General features: G+C 48.9%; 1 protein-coding gene across 1 annotated transcript; it reads right to left on the bottom strand.

Moving 5' to 3' along the window:
- Positions 1-9,954: 9,954 nt before the first annotated feature.
- cmtr2 (cap methyltransferase 2) lies at positions 9,955-13,902 on the bottom strand. Its single transcript, XM_062471553.1, has 3 exons — positions 13,800-13,902; positions 11,776-13,043; positions 9,955-11,520 (listed from the first exon to the last, which is right to left on the bottom strand). The coding sequence occupies exons 2-3, from the start codon at positions 13,024-13,026 to the stop codon at positions 10,462-10,464; spliced, it is 2,310 nt and encodes a 769-aa protein (XP_062327537.1). The 5' UTR covers positions 13,027-13,043; positions 13,800-13,902; the 3' UTR covers positions 9,955-10,461.
- Positions 13,903-14,022: the final 120 nt, after the last annotated feature.

Genomic DNA, 14,022 nt, shown 5'->3' with positions numbered 1-14,022 from the left:
ATATATTCATTTGACACAACATCCCAAATTGAGAACTAACTTACAGACATGTATTATAGTATTTAAAAATTAAATACAAATTATAATCAACACATACAGTGAAGATATTATACACTGAAGGCACTGCAAGATATATGGTATTGAATGTCTGTATGTTGCACTTGCATACACTACTGTAAGCCCAAAGAACAAAAAACAAAACAAGGGTTAGTAAGTAGTAGGGTTACAGGAAGACTCTCAAAAATGGTCTAAAGGAAAGTAAAATAAAGATTAATTCTGCCTCAGCATTAAGTCTTTGTGCTGGGTCCGGCCTGCGGACTACATCCATCACAGGCATCGTTGTGAACATGTAACGGTGAACCCTGCTTCATCTGCATAAATGTATTCATGGAATCCAATTCAAATATTCTCACTGTATATAAATAGAAGTAGTTTAGTAAGTGAAGCAGAATGATAGACTTCTGCAGTGGTGTATTTGTATGCACTGCTGATTTACAGTATGTACACTACGATAGTGGAGTACAGTGAACACTTACTTGCACACATGGATATCGTAGATCTTTGACCTTTTCTGAGTTGCGCTCAAAGGATACTCTGTACACTTGCTTCATCCCTGTTGCGTTGGCAAGGGAAATGGTAAGAAGGCTTATTGAGTCTTTCAGAATCGGTTTTGAAGGACCACATCAATGTAATTAAAAACAAGCGTGATCAGTTGTGGGTCGGTGTGCATAAACTATATCCACTGTGTTGTAGTTGCGTCCAACTTTTGCTGCCTGTGTTAACCTTTTGCAACACAAGGGCATCATAGTGCAACATTTATTTTAGTGAAGGAGAATGTTATTTGAGTTTTGCAGAATATTGAACCTGAGCCTACCTGAACATTTTGAAGGTTCAGAGCTACCCTGCCTTCCTTCAGGTAGGTTGACATCAGCAGCTCTTCAGGGTAAAAAAGGTTAGTCTTATCTTACTTCCTGCATAACAAGACATCAGAGACTACAGTGTGTTCCATCAAACAGGACACAATTCTTCAGATTGATAGGAACACACAAACCTACTGTGTATATGTGTGTGTTCCATTAAAGAGAGAAGCTAGTCCCTACAGCACTAGGAAATTCAGTTTCTCACTATTGATCACGAGTATCAAGTATACCCTTAAGTCAGATGAAGCCACCTTTCTCTCCATTCCTCCCTCCTCCCTCCCTTTCTACATTACTTCCTTCCTCTCTCTCCATCTCTCTTCCCCTGTCAGAGCCATGTAGAGTTGTATCTCCTCTGACAGTACCAAGCCTCCATTCAGCTGAACCCTAATCCTGCTGTAGGCTTTGTGGTAGCAGGGGATCCCTATACTTCCCCCTCCTTTTCCTATCTCCCTCTCTCTCATCCTCACTCTCTTTTTCTTTCTCTCTCTTTTTCCTTCTCTCTTTCCCTATCTCAGCTCACTATGTTTGAGGCTCAAGTAACATTTATCAAGCCTGAAGGTGTGTGTGCATGATTTGTCTGTGTGTGTGTGTGTTGGGGGGTGCATGGTGTGTGTGTATGGTTTATTTATGAATTTCTGTGTATGTGCATTGTGCGTCAGTTTGTGTGTGTGCATGAGTGTTTGTGTGTGAGAAAGAATGCAATGACAAAACAGGCTCATGAGAAAATTGTTTTATCTCAACTACTCTGGTTGATTAGTGCGAAATAAAAAGAGGAAGCAAGAGATTGAGAACTGAGGGAGGGGATGTGTGTTTGTGTTGAAGCAAAGGGGGTGGGGACAACTCTCCCTGATGTAAAAGGAGTCTTTCCAAGCCAGTTATTTTTTACTAGATCTGCAGTAAGTAGGGTGGGGGGAGTGGGAGAGAGACAGAGAGAGAGATAGAGCGAGCGAGAGAGAGAGAGAGAGAGAGAGAGAGAGAGAGAGAGAGAGAGAGTGTGTGTGTGTTGGACAGATATTTGTAGGAACCCCCATAGTGAATCTATAGTGTATGAATAATAATTACAGACAGTGTATTTATAGAAGTATTTCCCTTCTGCTCTGAGAGCTCTCTGTCGTTAGCGTGGGAAGAAGAGACGGAATGAATAATACAAAGAGATAGAAAGAGGGAGAGAGGAGGGGGGGGTGAAAGAGGAACCGATGTGGATATTGAAAGAGACTACGGTGTGCAGTAGTTAGTCCCAAATCACACAAAAACACACACAATCCCATCAACTCTCTTTACTCAAACAGTCATCAAGTCAATAGAAAACCCATTCCATTTAGTAGTGGTTCTCTGCTGAGGTATTATTTTGGATACCATTCTCAACGCAAGCTCAAATGAATTTAATTTGGTTAATGCCATATGATAAGCAACTTATACTAGATATGACATGCTGCAATATGATTCGGAAAGGAGATGACATTAACATGATGATGTACATTAATACAATGTTTCAACATGTAAGGGTACGTGTGTCGGGAGAGGAGGGTGGGCAGGGGAGCAGGGCAGGTGTTTAACAGGCTTTTCAGACTGTTTCTGATTTAATTTCTGAAATGGATTGAAAACCCCATTGGTTCTATCTCATACAGGGCTCTTTAAAGCTTGTCATTGTGTGTGCTTGTGCGTGTGTACATATGTGTACTCAATCTCATCTCAAACTCTCCCTCTATGTTAAATAACCTCTTACTTTCCTCTCCTAGTCCTCTAAACATCTCTCCTGTTTCCTTCTTCCTCTCCTAGTCCTCTAAACATATCTCCTTCTTTCCTCTCCTAGTCCTCTAAACATCTTTCCTTCTTCCTTCTTTCCTCTCCTACACCTCTAAACATCTCTCCTTCTTCCTTTTTTCCTCTCCTAGTCCTCTAAAAATATCTCCTTCTTTCCTCTCCTAGTCCTCTAGACATCTCTCCTTCTTCCTTCTTTCCTCTCCTAGTCCTCTAGACATCTCTCCTTCTTCCTTCTTTCCTCTCCTAGTCCTCTAAACATCTCTCCTTATTCCTTCTTTCCTCTCCTAGTTCTCTCAACATCTCTCCTGCTGCCTTCCTTCTTGAGTAACGCAGTGCAGCAGCAGCAGACTGGGAGGATAGTGTTAGTGTGAGTTAAAGTGACAGAGAGCTTCATCACCATAATGAGTCGTCTATACAGGCATCAGCAGAAGCATGCCATCTATCTGCCCAGATAGCCACCCTGCCACTCTGGGCCAGACAGTGACTCTGCACAATCCTAGACCTGGTTTACAGAGCTTGGCCAGGGCCTCAAGAGGGCCAGTAGAACACTAGAACTCTCCATAGAATCTGAGGCTGATGTATAGGAGAGGAGTTCACACACACATAGACACACACACACACACACCCACCAGAGAGGAGATATTTGCAAAGAAAACACATGCAGACCAGGTAGTGGTGAGTGTGTAAAGAGTCTGGTGGGTTCCGTAGAAGGCCCACACCCTATGAGTAGCACAATGCCCCCTCCTCCCTCCTCAGAGGTGATTAGGCTGTCCCCTTGACAATGGATCTGAAAAGAAAACAACCCCACCTCTGCCCCCCCGTGTCCCGTTGGATAATGATGTCACCTGGGACCCTTACTGATGACATTGCTTTCTCTTCATGATGCAATGCTTTTCATTCTCCCTGCAGGGAGGGTGTGTCTGCAGGGAGGGTGTGTCTGCAGGGAGGGTGTGTCTGCAGGGAGGGTGTGTCTGCATGTGGGTGTGTCTGCAGGGAGGGTGTGTCTGCATGAAGGGTGTGTCTGCATGGAGGGTGTGTCTGCAGGGAGGGTGTGTCTGCATAAAGGGTGTGTCTGCATGGAGGGTGTGTCTGCAGGGAGGGTGTGTCTGCAGGGAGGGTGTGTCTGCATGTGGGTGTGTCTGCATGAAGGGTGTGTCTGCATGGAGGGTGTGTCTGCAGGGAGGGTGTGTCTGCAGGGAGGGTGTGTCTGCATGTGGGTGTGTCTGCATGGAGGGTGTGTCTGCAGGGAGGGTGTGTCTGCAGGGAGGGTGTGTCTGCATGGAGGGTGTGTCTGCAGGGAGGGTGTGTCTGCATGGGAGGGTGTGTCTGCATGAAGGGTGTGTCTGCATGGAGGGTGTGTCTGCAGGGAGGGTGTGTCTGCAGGGAGGGTGTGTCTGCAGGGAGGGTGTGTCTGCATGTGGGTGTGTCTGCATGAAGGGTGTGTCTGCATGGAGGGTGTGTCTGCAGGGAGGGTGTGTCTGCAGGGAGGGTGTGTCTGCATGTGGGTGTGTCTGCATGGAGGGTGTGTCTGCAGGGAGGGTGTGTCTGCATGGGAGGGTGTGTCTGCATGAAGGGTGTGTCTGCATGGAGGGTGTGTCTGCAGGGAGGGTGTGTCTGCAGGGAGGGTGTGTCTGCAGGGAGGGTGTGTCTGCATGGAGGGTGTGTCTGCAGGGAGGGTGTGTCTGCATGGAGGGTGTGTCTGCAGGGAGGGTGTGTCTGCATGAAGGGTGTGTCTGCATGGAGGGTGTGTCTGCATGGAGGGTGTGTCTGCAGGGAGGGTGTGTCTGCAGGGAGGGTGTGTCTGCATGGAGGGTGTGTCTGCAGGGAGGGTGTGTCTGCATGGGTGTGCCTCAATGGTTGTCCTTCCTTAGGTCTGGGGGGGCAGGGTGTCTGTGGTGGACCAAACAGTTAAGCACGAGGAGTCATAGGCAGTATGCGTCAAATCAAGGCTTTATGGCCATGTGGTGCGTCCTTCACAGCAGGGGCGTAACCAGAATAATCTTTTTGGGTAGGCCTAGAAAAATATGGATAGGCATCTTTTCATTTTTTTTTTACTTATTTACTATGCGATGTGCACCTGGTGCATAATTTTTCTGAGATATTTTCGTTTTTTTGGGGTAGGCCTTAGAACAAATTGGGTAGGCCTACCCGTGGCTAAGCCCCTGATTCACAGTGTCTAAGGGAACACCTGTATGTCCTCCTTGCCCTGCTGGGTGCCTCTCCTAGAATCACCAATGATCACCACCATGGCCTGTGATGCATACTCTGTTCTGCTCATTGTTGCAAAGACACAGGCGCAAAAAAACTCATTTGTCTTGTGAAATTAACATCTGGACTTTGTGTTCCTCCTACACAAACACACACACATACACACACACACACACACACACACACACAGAGTGCACATTTAATCCTGACTTTCTTCTGCAGTGGGGTTTGCTCCCAGACTGGCAGGGCAGTGATGGATCACATGGTGGATGAAGCCTCCATAAGCATAGCCACTGGAGCACAGCAAGCACCCCCTCACATTCACATCAATACACACGCCCCTACACACACGTGTGGGTGAAGATGTGAGGGTTTCTTGGTGGTTGTGTGTGCATGCCTCCAACAAGTTACACCAATGTCGGATTGGAGGGTTAGTGCACTTAAATAAGCCCCCTGGCTCCATCATCCAACCAGGATGAGAGCGGCTGTGATAGCCTTGGTGGTGGTGGTGGTGGGGGAGGGGGGGGGGGCAGTATTCAATTGGATCAATTCAATATGGGCCTGCCCTTAAGTCAAGGACAAAGAGCAAGAGGGACAGTTAGAGAGAGGGAGGGAGGCTAAGAGGGAGAGAGGAGAGCGAGAAAGAGAGAGACAGGGAGGGAGGGAGTCGGGAAAAACAAAAGGAGAAAAAGGAAGAGCATGAGACAAATAGAGAAGGGGGAAGGGAGGAGAGAAAAAATAGGGGGAGAGAGAGGAAAACAGAAGAGAGAGCAGAAGGCCATCAATGCATGTTTGTGTGAGAGATGAGACTACGGATTCTCGGGTGTAAAACTTTGAAGAGGGCTCGCTTTTATATCCTGGTGATGAGAGATAGTGTGACCTCTGACCCCTGAATGACCCCTGTGTGACAGAGCTGCAGTCACCTCTCCCTCACCTCCATTACCACACAGGATAATGAGGAGGGGGCTTTCTATCCTGGAGTCAGGCGGAGCGGGGGCGGGGCTGCAAATGCAAGAGTTACTCTCCCTCTGATGCTCTTGCTCAGATCCTCACAGAGCTGTCCATGGTCCTGGTTGCTGAGACTACAACTCTGGCCAACCAGAGGCCTCCGAGCAACAGAGACCCATAGGACTCCTCCTCTGGGTCAGCAGACAGACTCTGGAGCAGCCTGGCGACGCTTCAGTTTCTCAGGAGCTGGCAGAGGAGGAAAGGGGCGTATTCTGAATTCTAATGTTCATGACAAAGCTTATTCTGAAATAGACTCACCCAAGATTTAATTCCAGGCTGACAACTTTTCAATACTTTATCCTGGCCTTTAGCCTGAGTACAAAAAAAGTTCCAATGCTGCAAGGGTATTCACAGGCACTTCTGTTTAGAATATTGAGTGTTTTTTGAATGGGGGGGTTGCAGTTGTGGATAGGGCCAACACATCTGAAATCAGCCACAAGTCCACAACAATCTATGTTATTTCCACTATCCTGAATGGTGGTTTTGGCTGTCTGTCCCTGGTGGGAGGTTGTCAGAGGAGAGTTTCAACTGGACAGACCTGGCTACTTGTGACTCGTCTTCCACCAGCCTTGTATTACAGTTTACCTGTTTGGTCTTTCTAATAACTGCTACAGAGCAAGGTTTGATTTGGTCTTGCAGGGTTGGTGGAGAGGAGTGGAGTTTTGAAAGGTGGTGGAGTGCAGTATTGTAGGGGTGGTGAAGAAGTATCTTGCAAGTGTGGCAGACACTGATGACACTGCTCAACTCAGCCTACATCAAAGGGGATCTCATGCTCATGTCCAATTGGCCTTTTTGGCACAGAAAATCCCTGCACTATAAATAGGCTGTACTGCAGCAGTTTGAACGATTTCTCACTGCTGTGCGTGCAGGAGGGTTAGAGCTCAATGTCATGTAGAGGAGGGTAACGAGAGGAGTGAGGTCATTAAAAGGCTCTAAGAAAAGAGCTCATGAGAGCTAATGAATGAAGACTTCATGATTAGAGCTAAAAGCATAAACAAGGACCACTGGACATCATTTACCAGCACCCACAGCAGTAACGCACATGCCAGTTATGGCTTATGGAGGCCAAGTACTAGAGCAGGACTTCAGGAGGAGTGTCTGGTAGGCCTGACGGCCTGACTGACGGCAGGCCTGTTTAACTGTCTGTCCAGCTGCATGTTCTGCTGTCGTGGACCCATAACAGTGTGGAGATCTCAATTCTGTTCAGAACTTGTTAGAAGAATACCAGAAGAAACCAGCTGTCATGTGCACCAGCATGCAGGCAGCCACACACACACATACACATTTTAGTGGACAAACTCTCTCACACACACTAATCAGGACATGCTTAAACACACTCATGGACACACATAACTCCTCACGTCAGCAAAGATTAGAGAAGAAATTGAAATGTAATCAGTTTTCTTGATTTATTTCTGAATCATCAGGACATTGGGATGCAGACCTTCTCAGAATACAGCATGTAAATAGTGAGATGCAGCACTGATGAAGACCTGTGTCAAACACAAAGCTCTGTCACCAGAATTTACATGAATCCCTTAAACAACACATTTGAATTAGGCTTTTCTAACAACAAAGAATAATGTGCAAAGATAGTGGAGTGTCGGTGGCTAATTTGTTGTTATTGACAAAGATTTTCTCTAAAACGTTCTCTGGGATGTAACTCCACTTAGAGCAGGGGATCCTGGTCTGATTGGTCATCCTTTCCATCCAGCATTGGGTCAGAGTGCACAAGCACTGTGACAATGCAAAATGTGTGTGTGAGCGTGTCTGTGCGTGTATGACAGATGTGAACTGTACATTGCTGTGATGCAGGGAGAAATTGAACTGAAGAAGGATTACATTTACAGTACACTACACACAACCCCATCACCTGATCCTCTTCCCCCAATCAGCTTTATCTGTCTGCAGCCTCCATAGTTTTACCACACTTCATCTTCCCCCTTTTCTCTATTTCCCCTCTCTCTTTCTTCACTTTCTCTTTTTTTATCAATACAATCTCTGACACACAAGTTGTTCACTATAGATGTGGGTGTGTGTGTGTACAGTTTGTATGTGTGTGTCTCCAACTGATGTATTGAGCCCCGCAATGTCTGGGTAATGACCTTATATCAGGCTTCAGTGCGTACAGTAAATACATCAGTATTGACTTAGTGAGTTATGCCTGAGTGTGGGTGTCTCTGTCTGAATACTGATCTATAACATCAGAAGTATGGAAACTCAAGAGGACATTACCCTGACACTGACATCATGACAGTTACTGACACCAGCCCTGAGCTTCCCTGTGTGGAGGGAGGGCTGCTTTTATGACTCTGAAGACCCTGCAGTCAATCACATGATCTCTTCAACTCACACCCAGGCTCTGATCAATGAGGAACAAAGCACACAGGCATACACATGCACACAAACACACACACCCTTGGCACAATTCAAGGAGAGCAGGTGTTTGACCACACTTCCATACCGAATCTCCCACATGTACACAAGCAGGCGCACCCGGCATGCTCACATACTGTACAGTCATACACATGCACACTTCTTCATCTAAGACACAATACTTCTTTCCTGGCATTCTGTTCATCCAGACAGCTGCTCTGTCCTTCATTAGTAGGTGTTGGTGTGTGAATGGTGCCGTGGGATGCGCTAGGGGGTCAGTTATTACATAAATCCACTTGGCAACTCTATCCCTCTTCAACGTTAATCTCTCTCTCCCTCTCTCCTTTTTCCCAGATGGAGAGTGGATCTGGTTAACTATGAAAGCTGCTCTATCTGCAGGCATTCTACTCTAGAATCTTTCAATGGTTCCATTAAAGTGATTCATTAGATCCTGCTCAGCCTGGCTCTGTGCTCAACAGATATGGAAATCAGCTAAGATTGGTTTGTGGTGGGTGAGTGGGGGAGGAGACAAGGAAAAGTAGGGGAAGAGTGGGGGAGGAGGAGAGGAAGAGTGGGGGAGGAGGTGAGGAGGAGAGGAAGAATGGGGGAGGAGGGGAGGAGGAGAGGAAGAGTGGGGGAGGAGGAGAGGAAGAGTGGGGGAGGAGGTGAGGAAGAGTGGGGGAGGAGGGGAGGAAGAGTGGGGGAGGAGGGGAGGAAGAGTGGGGGAGCAGGGGAGGAAGAGTGGGGGAGGAGGGGAGGAAGAGTGGGGGAAGACACAAGAAAGAGACAGATAAAGATGGAAGAACAAGCACTGTCCAGGTGTAGAAAAGAAGAGGTGATGAATGAAGTTCAGGAAAAAGGAAGACAGAAAATTCAATACTTTCTACATGACAGGATCCCTATCTAACCTGCCTCTCAGAGGTTTTATACAAATACTCTTAATAGGAGTTGTTCCCTTGCATACACCAGAAAATACAAATATCCAGTACACCACCTCACTAGTGTTCGCACGCACGCACACACACACACACAGTCTGAATCAGCACATAGGGAACAATTTCAGTTGACATGATTTACCAGAAACATGCACTCATGCATCTCCCCCTTCTTTCTCCCACAATATTTACCCATGCTCTCGCCATCCTTTCCATCACAGACATACATAAACATAAAACAAACTCAACAAATGATCTGATGATTATTGTGCAGAGGGACAAACAGGGGCTGGCACTGAGGTTCCGTTCTGACTGGTTCAGTATACTCTTCTCTGACTGGTTCAGTATACTCTTCTCTGACTGGTTCAATACTTCTCTGCTCTGACTGGTTCAATACATCTCTGCTCTGACTGGTTCAATACATCTTTGCTCTGACTGGTTCAGTACAGCTCTTCTCTGACTGGTTCAGTAAAGAGTGAGAAAAACCAGCCATCCTACGGGATCCCTAAGCAGCTTGTGTTCATTAAGGGACCCCCCAGGGCTTGGTTAACAGGCATTGGTACACCTGAGAAAAGATGAAAACTGTTGTTAGGAACAGGAGGCTTTGCGTAAAGATGCCAGTGCTTTTCTCTGACAGCTCCAGCTAATGTAGACCTCCCTTAGCTGTCAACACGCTTCCACACAGCTGAAAACACTATGTGTTCAGCAGACAGAAGCATTCTCACCAGCGCAGTCTGAAGCAGGACACTTTGACACATTCTTTATTGAAATCCAATCCATAAAAAAAAACATCCCATTCAGTATTAAAGTATGTAAAAACTGAAAACTGAAAGGTGAGACAATTTGTAGAAAAGCAAAGCAAATACAAAAAGTCCTTCTATGTCAACTTCCTTCTATGTAAATGAACACTCCAATGTAGTTGGGTACACTGGTGTCTACTGGACACCAACAGCGTGATCCCAGATGTTCCAGCTAGCGGCAAGTGCAGCTCAGAGGGCTGATGAGTGAACGCACGTGTCCTTACTGCTGCCTCTTGGGGATGCGGTGTCACGCTACCGGTCAGGTTAAGGCAAGAAGGCTTTCCAGCAGTTTTAATCTCAAAGCATTTCTTAGATTAGATGGCCACAGCACAAAGACCAACAACCACACGCTTTAATGCCGAGATCCTCCCAGACCCAGGCACCCTAAGCCCCTTGACTACCCGGACCTTGACCTTCCCCCTCTGGTCCCCTGCCCTCCCCAGAGTCCTTCTAGGGCTGCATGAGTCGGTGCAGTCGTTGCTGGACGATGGCAGAGTTCATGGTCCACAGTAAGTCAGTCAGTCCTCCTCTGAGAAGCTCTTCCATGGGGACGAACTGCAGGACCTGCCTCCTGTCCCCCATCTCTCCGCTGGCCAGCTGGCTCATCTGCTGACAGAGGTCTCTGAGGTAGGGGAGGAGCCTGGTGGCAGCCGTGGGGCAGAACCCTCCACACACCAGCACAGCCCCCGCCGCACCACAGGGGGCGGGGCACCTGAAAGTCACAGTGCAGAACACCAGGTGCAGACAGAGCACGGTTGCCGCAGTGACGCGAGTGAAAGCAGAGAGGAGGGGGAGCAGGAAAGCGTCACCAGGCAGCAAGCTCTGTAGAGAGAGCAGCACGCAGCCTAGCAGCTCCCTCTGGTACCCCGCCTCCCCATCGTGCAGGGTGGCACACTCCGCTGTGGGGAGGCTGGGCTCGGCCGAGAAGCTCACCTCCAGCCCCCCCAGCTGCTCAGCATAGCCCCCCCACACTGAGGCACTGCCCAGGACCAGAACTCGTCTCCTTGCCACAGCCCCCTCCACACCGTGGGAGATGATGTCACAGAGTTCTGACACTTGTGTGAGAATGGACAAGGGCGCAGTCTGAGGGCAGGAGCCACAGGAGGGGACATGACCCCAGGCCGCTCCCCCCTCCCCTCCAGCGTGCTGAATCACCTGCTCCAGGGCCTCGTTCAGATGGCCCAACAGAAGTCCGTCACAGAAGGGGGAGTTCCTGACCACAGGGAGAGCGGGACCCACTAACACATACCAGAAGTCCATGCTGCAGTCTGCCAGGGGCCCACTTAGGGCTCCCCCGGACCCAGCGCCCTCAGGGAGGTGCTCCTGCACCCAGGCAGCATAGCGGCCTCGCTCCACACGCTGCCTCCAGCCCAAGGCCTGCAGCTCCCGTCGCTCGTTGAAGGAACCAATCTGCTGGCGCTGGCCCAGGGGCCTCCCCCCTGTCACACTGCAGCAGGCAGGAGCCACAGTGCTGCGAGACAGCCACCGGCCCCGCGCCAGGGGGCTCACCTGGGGCAGAGACGTCAATCAGGCAAGTTGACACACTAGCTTACACACAGAAGTGTTTAGATGTGGGTCAAAAATGTATGTCGAATCTCTTTTATTGAACCCCTACAACACCAAAATCTAACTTATTCCATACAAATTCCATTCACGCACGTTTTTTGTACTAATACATCCGTTCATAGGGGAGGGGCTGGTTAGGGTGTTATTCGGAGGGAGGCAGGGTTGGTCAGGGTCAGGGTTATTAGTCAGGGATCGTACCTGGAAGCGTTGGAGGTACTCCTGAGCGGTGAGGTCCCTGAGATGCTCCAGCTTCAGACTGTGCTTTGCGCTCAGCGCTCCAAACAGACGCAGGTTCTCTGTGATGGTGTCCACCTGCAGCCTGTGGAAGTATCTGCACACCTGCTCATGCTGTGCCAGGAAGGAGGGTGGGATCAGCCAATCGGGGAACAGAGCCTCCCGGGACGCCAGGTCCGGCCCGTAGTGACGAATCAACTTGGAGAGGAGGGGCCTCGAGGCTTCCTTGCCCTCGTAGCGCAGACACACCACGTACACCTCGGAGTTGCCCGACTTGCTGGTCGCGGGCTTGAAGACGTTGACGCAGCCGAAGCAGCAGGTGAGCAGGTAGAGCAGGCAGAGGGACGAGTGTTCGTACAGGGTGAACATCTTCAGGACCAGGGAGCCTCCGGGGCTCAGCAAGAGCAGAGCGGCAGACGCCTCGCACAGGTGCAGGGACGCCACCAGGGCCTCCTGCTCGTCAGGGTTCCCCTGGCAGTCGAAGCTGCCGTCCGCCGTCACCACGTCCACACGGCGCATGTTGCCCACAAACCCTTGCAGCTCCAGCAGGTGCTTCTGGCTCATGATGTCGCCGGTGTCGTCCGAGCCGAAGAACCACCAGGGCAGCGTGTTGGCGAGGAGCCGGTCGTCTGCGATGGTTGTGCTCCCTCCGTTGGCCTCGTGATAGGGGTTGAGCGTGTTGGCCGCCCAGCTCCAGTCACAGTAACGGGTGTGCTGGCTGGTCTTTAGGTAGTGGTTGAGCGCAGCGATGAAGGCCCCTGGTGCTTCACACAGGTGCACCGTGTTGAGCTCTCCGCTTTGGAGCGCATCTTCAGGCAGGATACTGAAAGTGCCCAGGATCTCGTAGAACTTACACCAGGCCTGCGTGCAGATCTCAGCGTTGGCGGCTGCCCGCACCGTGGCGATGACCTTCCCGGCTCGGTTGGTGGAGTTTGTGTGCTGGTGCCACACCTCCAGGTCTTTGTCACTGAGCTGGTTTTTAACCGAGTTCAGGGAGACCTTCAGCGCTTGTAGGCAACCATGCTCCTGGGCTGTGTGTCTCAGAGCATCACTGGGGTCAGGGAGACGCCACTCTATATTGGCTGGTTTGGTGTAGGTCTTCAACTTACCAAAGAGCTTTCTAACCTCGAGTAGCAGCTCTGGGTCCAGGGCTTCGACCTCTGAGGCTGGTGGCCACCTGTCCGCTCTCCTCCTTGACCCCCGGCCACGACTCATCCTCCCCCAGCTTACACCTGAGGACATAGGACAACAGAAGCTGTTCATACAGACCCCATCTGAGATGACACCCTGGATGCTGTGCAAGGCATGTATGTAAGCCCTGCTTACACTGCATAATGGATATTACATTTGTGAAACTCTATTATCTTTACCCTCATATTTGCTGACTGTTTTTTTTATATGCATTAATGCCAGAGCCCAGCTATGCGTCCTGTCTTATAACATGCATGGATGGTGATGAATTATCACTGATATATTCGCTGTGATGTTGGAGCCCTGCGGCCAAAGGGGACGACAGATAGAAGCCCAGCTGCTTTGGAGTCATGAAGAGTCTTTAACATGTTGAGCCTTTAAATTGCATCAATGACTATGCTCTAGTTTGACTGCTACTAGGCTACACTACCAAGTCCACACACCTGTTTACAGTCTACTATGTGTGAAAGGTAAATAACTTTAGCTCATGAATCCATGGCACATAAATACATGTACATAAGAACGTATGAATTTTATGTTAAATGTGACTAGATAACCTAAAACGAACCCGTTTTTTTTTTTTTTTGCTATTCGAGATGCTAACTCTTTCTAAGTAGCGGTCGATTTCTCGGGCGGGGTCGTATTATCAGGAAACTACGAGGGTGCATTTTGGGCCTGGCAATTCCGCAGTGCACTTTTCGACTAAACAATATATTGTTACATGCTTTCATTTTGGGGTTTGTATAGCTTGCATTGACATGGTGATAACATATACCTAAAGTTTGGACAATCGTTACCTTTAATGTAACCCTTTACGGAGGAATAAGATGCTAATAACTTGGCTCCATGGTTGCGTTTATCCTGCTAGCTTGCTACCGGCACATCCCCTTGTCATTTTCCTCATGACCAGCAGAGGTCGCGATTTGTAAATTCAATGGCAGGCATGTGATACACATTTTCATTTACAATACACGCTGTAGTGTCCTAATTTTATTATGACAAACATTATTTCACTTTTTT

Source organism: Osmerus eperlanus, chromosome 10 (genome assembly GCF_963692335.1).
Source record: "Osmerus eperlanus chromosome 10, fOsmEpe2.1, whole genome shotgun sequence".
NCBI classification, from domain to species: domain Eukaryota; kingdom Metazoa; phylum Chordata; class Actinopteri; order Osmeriformes; family Osmeridae; genus Osmerus; species Osmerus eperlanus.
The sequence above is the reverse complement of the archived record's forward strand: the minus strand, read 5'-3'. Positions and strand labels throughout refer to the sequence as shown.